At 39.0% G+C, this 15,657-nt stretch overlaps 1 protein-coding gene across 1 annotated transcript in view; it reads right to left on the reverse strand.

Moving 5' to 3' along the window:
* The window catches only part of Camkmt (calmodulin-lysine N-methyltransferase), a 357,972-nt gene that overhangs the window by 331,802 nt on the left and 10,513 nt on the right, over positions 1-15,657 (reverse strand). The window contains exon 3 of the mRNA XM_028765088.1: positions 4,973-5,037. Within this exon, the coding sequence (XP_028620921.1) occupies positions 4,973-5,037 (65 nt within the window). The remainder of the gene's footprint in view (positions 1-4,972; positions 5,038-15,657) is intronic.

Genomic DNA, 15,657 nt, shown 5'->3' on the forward strand with positions numbered 1-15,657 from the left:
AAACTATACGCATTAAAAGCTCAGCTGTGCCCAACAATTCACCGCAGGGGAAGATCGCCACAGTCACAATTGAAGGATGGGAGAAGAGGTTCAAACATGTTCAGGAAGCCATGAGACATCTGCCAATCACAGGGTCCTATCAGAGCCCAGGCAGAAGAGGCAAAAACTTGAAAGAACAGCAAAAGGAGTTTCACTAATATAGTCTCCAAGATGATGCTACAACATTAGCCAAAAATTCTGACACTAAAATATTGAAATGGTATATAACAACTATGGGCTTATATACATTATAAATAACAGACATATAATAATATACATATTTTATTTGTCTACATTTATAGAATTGTTTCTGAATTTTTATTATGTCTATATTTCTAGTTAGTGCAGTATTATTATTAAATATATATTACCTATGTGATATATACATTACATGTACATGCAATAAATTATATAAGAAACATTGATTTATCTGTTCAGGCTATCAAAACATAGTACACTTTAAAAATATGTAAGGGAAATTTATATTCCCAAGCACATAGAAGATATTGCAAATACCAAAAAACTGTAATAGATGCTATAATATCTAAATTTGTTGTCAACTAAGATGAGAAGAATCGCATCTTCAAAAACCATTTTGGGCCGTACATGGTGGTAAAGACCTTAGATCCCAGAATTCAGGAGGCAGAAGCAGGAAGAGCTCTGAGAATAATCAATGCCATCAAGATCTACCTGGTAATTTCCAGGACAGCCGAAACGACAAAAAAACATCTTGTCTCTCTCTCCTCCTCCCACTCCCCCCAAAAAAAATCAATTCAGTAGAAGAGACAACTTTAGGGAAACAGCATGGTGGGCTTCTCTGAGTAAAAGTCAAGGGGCCTAACAGGAAAGGGGATTCTGCCCACAGGGAAACAGGAAATCCACTGCAGTGCTGTCAGACAGAGACTCCATTAACCAGGTATCAGCGGAAGTGATGTCACTGGTGATGAAGGCTGCTGCCTTATACTTTCCCCTAGCTCACACACTGGCACCTCTTTCTAGGCAACCACAGGGCAGTACCCACCCACTCTGCAGAGCAGCCTAGGCAGCTTAAGAAGGATATTCTCGAGCAGTGAGAACAGAACAGATCAGCTTACCCATAGGAAGGATGACTTTCAAATAGTTTGCTTTCCACAAAGCAAAACGTTGGGTCCTCAAGTCAGTAAGTCAGTGTGCAGAAATGATTAATTCCGCATTGACACTTTTGTTTCTTTCTGAAACTAAGAGTGAAACCTAGGCACTTGTGAAATGTAGGCAAACACTAGTACTAAGTTATCCCATATCCAGCTCATAAAATCCATCTTAATTTCTTCTTATATCATTGAAAAGAAGTCAAGTAGTAAAATACATCTCAAGATTTTAAGCTATTTTAAGGTTTACAAACAAAATATAAATAACAAAAGCAAGTATAAAAATATTTTCTTTTCCAATATAAGAGGAAATAAATAATTAGACATTTCAATTATTTCTTCAAACTAGGAAGACTTTTCACATATAGTTTTGGGAATTCTGGAAATCAATCAAAGCGTAAATGAGCATAACCATTACTTGATTTTTAAATTTAAGCTGGATGACTCCATAAACAAGGAGTGCATTCACTGGGTATAACAGCAGACTTTGATGATTCTAAATGTTTTAATCACTTTTCTGTTATTAAGTAATAGTAAGCTGAAGAGCCTAAGCGGTGGTGTTCATCGTGTCTACCACAGGAGAGTCATTCCTCGCTGTAAACAGCCTTTGCCTGCTACAGCACCAGCTCTAGAGGAACTCACAGCCCTGTGCACCACAAGCCCCATCAGCGTCAGAGGGTCAGAACTGAACTTAAGGCTAGAGGTAGAAAAACTGACATTTCAGCAAAACAAAACAAAATGAATTCTAACATTAAAAAAGCTTTTTTCTTAATAATTGGCAAATGTACTGAATATATTAGAAATTGATCAATGAAAGTATGTAAAGTATATAAACACATCTTTAAATGTTTATACAATGAAAGCTTACTGTTACTCCCGTGGCTTTACACTGTGCTCTGAAACAGAATTATGCTTGTGGCGCCCTCTGCTGGGCTTCCCACTCACAAACTCTATCCAGCAACACTAATAAAATCCAACTTATCAAGTGAAAAAGTACTTTTTTGACTGAGTATTTTATGATGATTACATAAAAGTTTAAGCAGTATTTATACATTTATCTGTTAAGTGGAATTTCAACCGCTTTTCCTTATAAACTAAAGAGTAAACGCAGTCACATATTTAAGAGTAAACATAGTCACATAAACCATATAGGTATACATGACATGGAAGTAGAACTGTCTGGGGACAAAGGGAACAAACAGCAAAGAAGAGGGGAGGGAGGAAGGTGGGCGGGAAGGATGAAGAACAGTGTGTTCCACATATAATATTTGCACCACAAAGTAGAACGTTGCATATGGAGCAGGAGATGACTCAGGGAAGGGAGCGCTGGCCTCACACTCCATCACCTGGGCTCACATCCCAGACCACGTAAAGGGCAGGTGGGTGTGGCTCCCACATCTACCTCTCCCTACAGCAGGCTGGGCAGCCAGCCTGGCTACATGGCCAAGCTCCAGAGACCTTGCCTCAGTAAATAGGTAGAGAACAGAGGAAGACTGCTGCCCTCAACCTCAGGCCTCCACACGCATGCATACACACATACAACCACCCACATGAACACACACAGAGCACACATACACCCAGTCTCTCACATGCCAAAATGTTATAAGCAAAAAATGCCTTAATACACCTTGTTTTTGTTACTACATCTGTCATTTGACAATATTTTCAGGTTCTTAAGACTATTATGATAAAATATTTTAATAAACTTTTGTTTTTTTCTAATTTCTCTGGCTTTTTAGTTCAATCAAAATAGTTCATTTTAAAACACCGAAGTAACTTTTGGTGACTCTTTTTAACTTAAGTTTATTTTACGTTAAGCCTTAACAACATAAATTGTACATACTTAAAAGCCCTTATAAACAAGTTTGAAACTACAAGCCCCAGGAGTGATAAAGAAGTAGCTTCCACTTGCTGAGCATCACCTGTGAGGATCAGAGGGTCCTCCAGTGTCTATGAATTATATGCAGTCTTTAAAAGTGCATGAAAATCAAGTTCAGACATGTCTTGTTCTGAAGTTCCCTACTACACAACAGAGAGCAGGAAAAGTGTCTTCAACACACAACACTGGGCATTCTCAACATACAACACAGGGCTTTTTCAACACAGGACACAAAGCAGGCGAGGGCATCCGCGTGTGATTTCTCCACTCATCAGTGAGACAGCTAAGGGGTGTGGGTGATGGAGAAGATGTTAGAGAAGGACAGAAGAGACAGTTATTTGTGTGTGAATTAATACCTTGGACCCTTAGGAGACTGTTTTGTTGTATGCAGTGCTGCCAGCTAGTGGCCCTATTTCATAGTGAGTCAAGAAAACAATACTTGCTTTATGTGACTGAATTTAAAAGTCTATATTTCACATTCCAGAATCCTATCCTAAACGTGAGTGCACAAAGGGCTGACTTAATGATATTCACCATTACTGTGGTTTAATGAAGAGTGTGTCCTCAACCACCACAGCATCCCTTGGCCAGTCCTTGCCTTGCTCCCAACAAAACTGCAGCATACACCTAAGTCAGAATTCACTAAAGGCCAATACATATAAGCTAAAAGGGAATCTATTACTGTCCATGCAAAAGAAAACTATGCCATTCTAACTATTTTACAGTAATAGACTAGAACATTTACAGATTCCTTAGTGACAAAATATAACTTTACAAGCAAGAACTAACGAAAATGTGGATATACAACAAAATTAATTATATATTATTCAATTAAAACCCATCCATTTGGTAAAACAGTACTATCTGAAAGGTTTATCATTTAAGAATAGATGATAAGTAATTATGATATTTCCTCTTAGAAAAATTTGAGTTATTTTTAAATTTGAAATGGTCAGGTTTACTAATGAGTCATTATTTTGATAAGTCTCCTATGCAACACAAATCATTATTCTTTTTTTTTTTACATACCAGAGAGTGTTTATTCCTCTTTGCTAAGTTTCCACTCAGCTCAGCAAAAGAGCAAAGATGTTGTCAGCCTACCGCCGAGACATTTGTAGAGCTTTGGGGCTGAGATGGATTTAAATGTGATGATGAAATCCAGCAAATGCTTATCGAGTTCCCACTAGACTTCAGAAATTGCTTTGGGTTCTGGTGAAAAGACGGTGTCCCACTTTGTCCCAAAGTTTAGGGACTCATGGGGGATTTAGACAGGCAGTCTGGTAGCTCACAGAGAGTTTTGAACTCTCTTATGATATGTTACGTAACTGTAATGTGAGTATACTCTTAGCTGATTTCTTTCATCATATGGCATTATTTTATAAATGCTTAAGTGAAGTTCTCAGCAGAGAAATAGATCACCAGTTAATCAGAGATTTAGACAAAAATATAGCCTCTATTATTTAATCAAAAACTTGCATTTTAAGTATAGTGACATCATGAAGAACATATTATGGATTTAATTGGCACCAAAAGAGTGAAGAGTACAGCAACCAAAGCAAGCAGAGGAGGAAGCAGACCAACAACTGGACTTCCGGGAAAAGTCACAATGGAAACAAGAAACAGGACCGGCACCAGGGCATCCAGACTTCCTTCTGATCTATATTCTGTCTCCAACACACGCATCACCATAAAGTGTTGGTAAAAACTGCCATGCCCCATTTAGTATGCATCTCCTATGGGGAACATTCTACACCTAAAGGCACCAAGAATTTCTAATATGCATGCATACATATATCTATAAATATATTTATATGTGTATGCACACATATAACATAAGTATAAACACACAGTATAATAAATATTAGGGGAAAACTAAAATTTGCTTTTTAAAGCACTGAATATATTTTATAGTTATCATATAACTTACAAACATTTCCTGTGTTGTCAAAGCTGGTAAGTACATCTTCGACATTCAAGGATCCACTATTATGTCTGCAAAGGAAAAGAACAGTTTATTTAATGTTTCTGAAATAACAGCACTTCTAATTTTTTTAAATCTGAGAGTATATTATGATACACCCAATACTAACGAACTCTGCCATATTACAGTTTTTTTCTGTTTTATTTATTTATTTATTTATTTATTTTAAGATTTATTTATTTTTTATATATGAGTACACTGTAGCTGTGTTCAGACACACCAGAAGAGGGCATCAGATCTCATTACAGATGGTTGTGAGCCACCATGTGGTTGCTGGGATTTGAACTCAGAACCTCTGGAAGTGCAGTCAGTGCTCTTAACCACTGAGCCATCTCTCCAGCCCCCTTATTTATTTATTTATTTATTTATTTATTTTATTTATTTTTTGTTGGATGTTTTATTTAATTTTTTCTGTTTTATTTATTTATTTATTTATTTATTTTTTATTACCATATTACAGTTTTAAAATAACTTCTGCCCACTAGAGGGAGAAGGGGGAAAAAGACCCTCAGATTATGGTCTTCAGAGCATTTGATGTAATGACATTTCCTGATTATAATCAACATCTTAAAGTGCTATAATTTGTAAAATCACTGCTTAACAGAAAGTAATTTATAGCTACATACAAGCTCTTACATACAAGTTCCTAAAGATGAAACTTTTTAAAAAAAGAAGCAAATCACATAGAGAATTTTAGAATAAGACAAAAACAAATGAATTTTACTAAAGCATTCCAGCAATCTGCAAACTGGATGCAAAGACTAATGGACCACCAGGTCTGCAGTCCGCTTACCAGCAGCCCTAAACATCAGCAGGCAAAAGTGACTCAGGGCATGTATCCTTAATCTTCCCTCTGTCCCTGCTAGCTCAACTCTCTTGACTCAGCCCTTCAAATATTGGATTTGATTATTTTAATCTTAATAAGGGAAGCAAGTGGCAATAGCTGGAGTTATAGCGTTACAATCATCTACGTGCTCCCTCCGAATTACAGCTGTACCCACTTTAAGGTGTTTTGATTGTTTAAAATATATTCATTAGTAAATCATCAATACTACCTTAACTTCATCATTAAAATTTAGTACAAATGGGAGGTAGAATGTGTGAATACATAATATGTCTCTGCATCCAGTTTGCAATGTGCTAGAATATATATAATTATGTATATTCTAGCAAACTAATATATATATTTTAAAACTATATATTAGTTTGCTAGAATATACATAATTATATATCAATAACATAGTAATTATATTACTCTTTTCAGAAAAAAAAAAGAGCTCTTACTTCTCTTCTATCATTTCTCTGACAGAAAGACCGAGGTTGCTTAAAGTTGTCTGCAATCATAAATTAACCAAATAAACATTGGGCACAAAAGTATCATAATCCAAAGAAATAAAGTCACCAACTAGAAATCAAAGCTTCCTTATTGTATAATATTTGTATATCCACCTCAGTGAAAATTAGGATCTAGGGATACAAGTTAATTACACTAACATTACTGAAATTATAATACATGCAGTTTTAACATCTAAAACGCAGGATGAGGCATGGCATGGCTCAGAACGCAGCATGTTCCAAAACGTATCAGCAACATATGATTCCTTTCAATTTAACAAAACATCCTAATGAGCAGAGATAATAAGTTAATATTTTGGTACGAACTCTTCAAATCTGTTCTCTATACTTTGATAAAGATAGTTGTGCAATTCAGGTAATTTATAATGTATCATAGTTTTCATCACCCAGTAATCTCCTGTGACATAATCTCAGTGACTGTTCAGAAGTTCACAGAGCAACTGTGAATGACTGTGGCAGTCTGCGCCACAGTGACTGAACACAAATGTCATGTTGGATTTCATCATTTGGACCTATTACATATACTACTGTAGTAGAAATAGTGTAGAATATCATCAAACCTGCTTCTGACCATTTCATTACCAATCAAAAGCAATAACAACAAAAAGCTTATAACCCAGCATTCAAAAAGCAAGGTTCAAGGCCTTCTGGCTTTGTGGCTTTGGTGATGTAGCTGTTTTTCCATTTCTGCTCCTATAAGTAATTCCAATGAAAATCACTGGTTCACCAAGTTGGACTTTGGTGGCATTTGTACTTTGGTCTCTCAGGGGCTCCCTATCTTGGGACATGTGTGCATCTCCCCAGGAAAAGTTTTGTCACTCAACATAATTGGCACCTGAACAGGGACACAACAGAACTACAGATGATTTGGAGAGAAGTGGGTGCATGGTCCTAACTATAAGTAGCAAGGCCATATGACTGAGGCTGTGAAGCCTGAGTGAGGAGCATCCATGGAGGGAATTCCAGCAGAGTTGTCCCTTCCTGGACAGTGTGTGTTAGTGTGCCGTCGTGCTATGACAGCAGTGGCTGCTTCTTGCTTTGGGCAGTGAGACAGGCAATAAGGCTGAGCCTCAGGATTAGGAGTGACTGTGGGAGGAATCCCAAGGTGGCAGCCATCGTCTATGTAGTGTGGGCTGGCATGCCTACGTGATGAGTGGAATCCACCACAGGAATAAGGAGTTGCCCTAAAAACAGTTAAAGGTTTGGAGGAAGTCTTGCAGTACTTAAGACTGGCACACAGGGTTGAGACTGCCGATAGGCAGAGCTTACCTGACTTCTGCTGTGTAGTTAGAAATGCAACTGAAGCTGAGATGTTTGTGTGAAGGAACAATTGCAACAAAAAGGAGATTCAGCAGAGAGATGCAGCAGCCTCCTCTGTGTTAGCCTCTATCTAGCCTGGGGCTAGTATGTAAATGAGAGGACGAGAGAGCTGCTGGCTTGCTACTTCTTAAGGCTTGTGGGAAAGAGGGAAAACAAAGTACAAGTTAAATTCATGCTCAAAGCCCTTCCTGGGATTCAAGAACTTGGAATGGGAAGATTCAGAGAGTGGGGCAGAGGAGAACATGGTAAAAGCAATAGAAGATATCCCACAGGTTCAACTTTATTAAGAAAAACCGTTAGGGAACAGTCTATAAGATGGGGACATTAACAATGGTCTAGTGCAAGGAACTATGGTAATGACAAAATTGTCAGCATCTGAGCTGTAGGAATTAGAGAAGACTTTGGTTTTATGAGACAGGGTTTCTCTGTATAGCTCTCGCTGTCCTGGAACTCACTCTGTAGACCAGGCTGGCCTCGAACTCAGAAATCCACCTGCCTCTGCCTCCCAAGTGCTGGGATTAAAGGCGTGTGCCACCACTGCCCAGCTAGAGAAGACTTTCTTAAAACCAAAGGGCCTAATACAGCCTGACTTGTGCAGCCATGGGACATGGGAGCAGATGGGTCCAGTCTAACTGCTGTGGAGGCAGAAAAACTGAGTAATATGATTATCCATCCCTCCTTAAGGCAAAGGCTGCATTACCTGAGATACTATGAGGAAATAAGTCCCTAATGGACCGGCTTATCGGAGTCTTTAGGAACATGTGATTATCTCCATCTGAAGTCCCATAAATGAACAGGAATGGAGGACGAGTGGGAGCTATGGAGGGAGGTGGGAGGAGCCAGCACTATTGAGGGAGGTGGGAGGAGCCAGCACTATTGAGGGAGGTGAGAGGAGCTGGCACTATGGAGGGAGGTAGGAGGAGCCAGTACTATGGAGGGAGGTGGGAATGTGAGAGGCTGTATGTGAACCTCAGTTCCCTGGGCCACACAGAACTATGCTCAAAGGAGAACTAAGGAAAAAGTTGATTCAAGAGGGACCTAGAGATTAGTATAAAGTCTTAGTAGTTTTGCTGAGCCCCAGGATGGGACAGTGAGGTCTTTATGAAGCAGGAGAGGCTCTGGCAGATCTCAGTGTCTTACAGGATGTAGAGAGTGGCTGTAAAGTGAGAGAGTAGCCTGGAGGAAATGAAAGAAATAGTAAACAAGGGAAGAGGACTGTCTGGGTCACCTGAAGACAAGTGTGACTAGAATTTTGTCAAGCTGGAAAGTATTGATTAACAGCCAACTTCTGTGCTTGTGAGTCTTTGGAAGGCCTTAAAGGTTGACCAACAGTTCTCCAAAGGGTTAAAAGAAACAGAAAACAAAGAAACAGTAGTTCCCCAATTTTATGGAAGAAGGTGTCCCAGGGTGGGAGCCGCCCAAGATGCTCCTCTGATGGGGTGGCCAAGGTTGTCTGAAAATGAGGGCCATACATAAGCAACCAGGGGGGTCATGCTGAGTTACAGATTTATTGGTCACCCACTAATGTTCTAAATATGTGTGCTTTGCTGGATACTAGAATTGTGTGTACCTTAATCCATGGCAACCCATTCAAAGTATCCCTATGAGGCTAAATGACAGAAGGAAACACTAGCACAGTACTCAGGTCAACACAAAGCTCTATTAGAGGCAAAACCTGCAGGACTGTCCCCAAGAGAAAAAAGAACAGCCCCACCAAAAAAGGAGTTTGGGGTCTCATCAGGTGGTTTTAGTTGGACAAGAGAGTGGTCAAATCAGCATTATGGGGAAAGCACTTCTGTAAGCACTTCTGTGAGAGGAAGAGATCAAGATGCTGTGCACAGACTGCTCAGTGAAGTAAGGGTCAGATGACCTCTGACCATTTCCCTGAAGGGGGCTGGTTCCCACATGGGTCGGAAATTCATCTTGAACTTAGGGGTTCCATTACTATGAAAAGACAACATGACCAAGGCAACTCTTATAAAGGAAAACATTTAATTAGGTGCCTTACAGTTTCAGAGGTTCAGTCCATTATCACCATGGTGGGAAGAATAACAGTGCCCAGGCAGACATGATGCTGGAGGAGTCAAGAGTTCTACATCATGACTGGCAGGCAACAGGAGACTGAGTTACACTGGGTGCAACTTAAGCATATACGAGACCTCAAAGCCCAGCCCCACAGTGACACACTTCCTCCAACCAGCCCTCACCTACTCCAACAAGGCCACACCTCTTAACAATGCACCTCCCTATGGGCTAAGCATTCGAACACATGAGTTTATGGGGGCCACTCCTATTCAACTCACCATAGTGCCTTAGGTAACTCCATCTTGGGCCAAACTAACACTCCTATCTGGCATGAGTAGACGTGTGTAGCATTTCCCTAGGAAACACTTGGTCATACAACAAAGTAAAATAGAAAAACAGTATGCATATTACATAACATTAAACGTCTAAAGCCAGGAGCTAGAATAATTTAAGTAAAATCACAATGCCTACATTAAAGTCCATACTACTCAAAGTTGCTACTGCAACTTTCTGAGATAACACTGACACAGTTTGTCCTTGTTAAAAGCACTATCTTAGAGTATACACTGTGATATTTTTAAGTTGTATACGAGTGGGGAGACAGGGAGTCAAATCTCACAATTCTACTTATAAAAACATAAACAGTTTGCCAGGCAGTGGTGCACACTCCTTTAATCCCAGGACCCTGGAGGCAGAGGCAAGTGGATCTCTCAGTTAGAGGCCAGGCTGCTCTACAGAGCAAGGTACAGGACAGCCAGGGCTAAGTAAAGAAACCCTGTCTCAAAAACCAAAAATAAATTAAATTCTCTCAAAAACAACTGATAGAGAACTGTGTTCCCGTCACAAAGAAATAATTGATGTCTGAGGTGATGTGTAAGCTAAGTATCCTAGCCTGACCATTGCACACTTCGTAAAGACATTAAAATATCACACTGTAGTATATAAATTGGCTGGAGAATGGCTCAGCAGTTAAGAACACTGACTGCTCTTCCAGAGGCCCTGAGTTCAATTACCAACAATTACATGGTGGCTCACAACCATCTGAAATGGGATCTAATCCCTTCTTCTAGTGTGTCTGAAGACAGCTACAGTGTACTCATATACATAAAATAAATATTTAAAAATATATTATATCACACAATGATTTACTAATTGCAAGTAAAAACTGTTTTAACTTAAGAACCAAAATATAAACAACCTAATTTATAATGGGTAAAACACTTGAATACAAAAAAGATATACAGTAAGTAAATTGATGATGCTCAGTGTCTTTCATTTTCAACTGGGAAATGACAGTCAATGCCACAGTAAGAGATCATTTGTCATCACCTTGACATTATAACGTTGTACAGAAAAAAACAAAAACTCTGGAGATGTGCTCAGTGGCTAAGAGCACTGGGTGCTCTTGCAGAGGGCCTGGGTCCAGTTCCCAGTATCCACATGGCGATTCGCAACCATCTGCAGTCTCAGGAGATCCAATATCCTCTTCTGGCCTGTATGGGCACTAGGCACACATACAGTGCACAAGCATGCTTGCAGGCAAACCACCCATACATAAACAAGTTAACTTCTAAACAATAAAACACGAGTGCAGACAAACATGGAGGAAACTGAATTCTCACTCATTCCTAGTAAGAATGTAAAAGAGTCATTATGAAAAAGCCATTCCTCAGAAAAGCTAAACATGTAGCAACTACATTATCTAGCCATTTCATTCCCAGGTCCATGTCAAGAGAATTAAAAAAATATGTAATGTACACACACAGACACACACACACACACACAGTGCACATGAATGTCCATAGCAGCATTACATATAATAGTCAACAAGTAGAAAAAGCTAAAGGTGTCCATTAGCTCAAGAATGAGTATTAAAAATACACTATTAACCATATAGTGACATATTAATTCAACCACAGAAAAATTAATGACTTTCTGAAACATGGTAGAATTTAGACAATTTCTTTTTAATTAAAAGTGCACTAAGTGAAAAGAGCCAAACATAAAAGCCCACATTCTGCAGTGCTTCATCTATAAGCTATGTCCAGAACAGATAACGGCAAAGCAGGAAGCAAGTCGGAGGCTGCCAGAGATCACGGGGAGGGGCTGCTGATAGGGTGTGGCCCTACTTTTCCAATTACTGATGAGGTTGCCTAAGGGTGACAGCGAAAAGCCCTGACTATCCTCAGGAGGGACAGAGGGCTGCACTGAAACCCTTTGTATAGCGGTAAATAGGCATGTGAATTTTACCTTGATTAACAGACACTTTGCTTTTAAAAGACAGAAGTAATAAACTACACAGTGGAATGCGCCCCAAAAGACTTAGAGGAAAAAGAGTGGAGGCTTTCAGAAGGAATCCGTTCAACAGCAGGCTGTACCTGCAACTCCCTTTGAAGCGCTCTTTCTATCTAAATAGCCTTTAACGTCTCGTCTACAGCACAAGAAATTAGTAGATAATGTCGACATGGGACATACATAAATAAAAAAACACTCCAGGGACCATTTGAATTTACTGAAACGGAGTATATTTATATGTAAGCAAACAATGTAAATAATCATAAAATAAAGTAAAAAATTAAGTCATAATTAGTCAAGAACTATGACACGTTACACAAAATCATGACTCAGTGAACTTGAGTTCTCCACACACAATGATATTTTAAAGATCCTATAAAGACTTTTTAAGATAAGAAATTAAAAGCTGTTTAGTACCTCTTATTAATTCCATTCCTAATATTAAAACTATATGTTTAAAGGCTGGAGAGGTGGCTCAGTGGTTAAGAGCACTGACTGTTCTTCTAAAGGTCCTGAGTTCAATTCCCAGCAACCACATGGTGGCTCATAACCATCTGTAATGGGATCTGATGCCCTCTTCTGGTGTGACTGAAGACAGCTACAGTGTGCTCATACAGAAAAGAATAAATCTTTAAAAAAAAAAACTATGTATTTAAATAAATTCAGTAACTATAATTGTTCAGTTGCCAGCCTTGCCTTTCTACCACTTTGTTATTTTTGTAAGATGTATTTGTTTATGTATTATAGGTATATGGTTGCCTTGTCTGCATGTGCATCTACACACCAGAAGATGGCATCAGACCCCACTATAGAAGGTTTTGAGATAACATGTGGTTGCTGGGAATAGAACGCAGGTCCTCTGAAGAGCATCTAGTGTGCTCTTAACTTCTGAGACATCTCTCCACGACCTGCCTTGTCAGTTTTTACATTAAATTTTTATTAATGCATAAAATAATGGGTTTCATTATGCAGTACCAAACATCTCGATTCATGTATTTTATTCATGTTCACCATGCCCAACTTACAGCTTTCTCCTAGCTCTGCTCTCAGCACTGGGTAGAACCCCTGAAATCATCACTGGGAAATGCAAATTATAACCACACTGAAATGTCATTTCACATCCACCAAAATACTATAGTTTTTGAAGGGAAATGTTTATTAAAATAGGTACGTATAATATGCGGTGTGTATGTACAGATGGCCCACCATACATTTAATTTCATGAACACATTGTTCCTGTTACCAGCTCTGACTTAGCACTCAGAAGGCACATGCTAATCTCAGTAGTGTAATGGTTTGTCTTTTCCTTTCCCTGAGAAGCAATGTATGACTTCATGGTGGTGCACTGATTGTACTCAAAAAGGAACACAGTCAAAGCCACATTCTTGACTTCTTGCCCATTCTACACTTCTAGGACAAACCAAAAGTCAAGTGTTGGCATTCTAATTCAGCAATTACCATAGCAACAGTAGTCATATTCAAAGACAGAAGGACGGGTCAAGCCTTTCAGCTTATGCTTTTCTTAAGATTGCATTCATTTATAAATTAGTAACTCTGGTATGTATGGGTCCCCATACAATGGGATATATATACTATTAGAAATTAGTAACTCTGGCATGTATGAGTCTATACATAATGGAAGCATTGAAGGCTTCCAAAATATTTAAATTTGACCATGGGGAAATTAAGTTAAAAAAATAAGGTATGGAGACAGTATCTAGAATGTACATTGTAAGTCCTAGGAAATAGTAAATCATAGATTATAATGCAGAGTTGAGGTAATTTTTAATAAAAGATTAAGTGAAAGCGCTTTCTGGTCTACCATGGTTTTCTCTATGCATTTAGCTAATGCAAAACTGGGTCTGTAAAGTTCTAAGAAACAAAGCAACAGAAAACAAAACTTTTTTTTTTTTTTTGGTTTTTCGAGACAGGGTTTCTCTGTGTAGCCCTGGCTGTCCTGGAACTCACTCTGTAGACCAGGCTAGCCTCGAACTGCTGAACTCAGAAATCAGCCTGCCTCTGCCTCCCAAGTGCTGGGATTAAAGGCGTGCGCCACCACTGCCCAGCAAAACAAGACTTTTTTAAGCAATGAAGAAGGAAGAGTACCCGTACTTCATTTCCTCAGTCGTAACCATTTTGACTGAACTACTTTCAAATACACAAGAATAATGAAAGACCCTGGGAATTTCACAATCTAACCTTTGACCTAAGAGCCCTAAACTTTCCTTTTAATGAAAAGTTAGTATGAGTCTCATTATTCATTCATTTTATGTACAATTACCTAAGGCTAAGAGAAAGTAATGGTCAAAGTTTTAATTTTATATAAATATAATTTTATAATTTATACAACTTAGAAAAATAAACAACCATGAGACACCTTTAAATTCACAAAATCGTTTACTTACTTACTCTCTTTGGGTTATCTATTTATGAGTCTAATAAAACTTCAAAGGGCTAGAAGTCAAGGTACGAGAAGGGTGAAGGTGGGGAGAACAGACGCCAAGGACTGCTAACAAGTAAGAATCACCCCGTGTGCCCATTGAGCTGTGCCAGGGACTCTTAGGTGATGGGGAGCACAACAGAGAAAGTGGGTACATGCTTACGGTCTGTGGGAGTGTATAATGTAAGGCCTGAGTAACTGATGCCTGTCTAGCCAGCCATTTTATGCTGTTACTTCTGTTACAAGGAAACTTTCTCATTATTGAGTTGATTGCATACTCTGTTATGTTCTGTGCTTTGGTGTTCTTGGAAACCAATCACAATAGAGGTCAATTAGAACTTCTTTGTGTAACTACTGCAGCATAAATCATAGCATATATATGTCATAAATATACAATAGGACTTGACAGACAGTGATGGAGGCTGAGTTAAGCTTGTTTATAGATAGAGCTAGCTGTACAACAGCTAGAGAGAGCTAGCTCTCTCTCTCTCTCTCTGAGAGAGGCAAAGTCAGAAACTTTTCCTGGTGTCCCTCCTGGTCCCTCCTGCTGACTCACACTGAGGCTGAGGCCCGGCTGTCTCTGCTAGGTAGGGCCACTGCTGCTAATTTGTGTTTGCTATCCCAACTCTACCAAACTGGACTGCTGGATCTGTGAAGTGTTTGCGAGTGGATGGAGCTGCTGCCGCTGCTAACTGTGAACTGAACTGCTGATTTCCAGACAACACAGATGGGAGTTGCTACAAAGAACCTTTCTAAACAGATCCACTTCCCTGTATCCTTTCTTTCCCACTACCTCTGGTGGTGGGTGGTGGGCTGTGGGCTAAAAGGGAGGTTAAAGCACTTAAGAACCATCATTAAAAATAGGTTTTGAAAGACTAAAGATACAGTGGGATTCATATTGAGCAGATAAAGAAAAACAAACAATGAACTGCTTTTGGCAAAAATCCTCCATCTAGGTTTTTCTGGTAATTTCTGGTAAAATTCTTTAGCACAACAGGCTTATATAGTGTATTGAGAATTTTGGTTTCTCAACACAAAACAAAACTCAAAACAAAACCCAGTTATGTCATGTGACTATGTTTTTGTCTTAATCCCAGGTGTGGGATAAGAAGCTGTTTCATAGCAGGTGATTATAATTTTCCTTGTGCACTAGCAGGGGTGTGGTTTCTCCTTGTGCACTAGCAGGGGTGTGGTT

The sequence above is a fragment of the Grammomys surdaster genome, unplaced genomic scaffold (assembly GCF_004785775.1).
Source record: "Grammomys surdaster isolate TR1022 unplaced genomic scaffold, NIH_TR_1.0 149, whole genome shotgun sequence".
In the NCBI taxonomy this organism is placed as follows: domain Eukaryota; kingdom Metazoa; phylum Chordata; class Mammalia; order Rodentia; family Muridae; genus Grammomys; species Grammomys surdaster.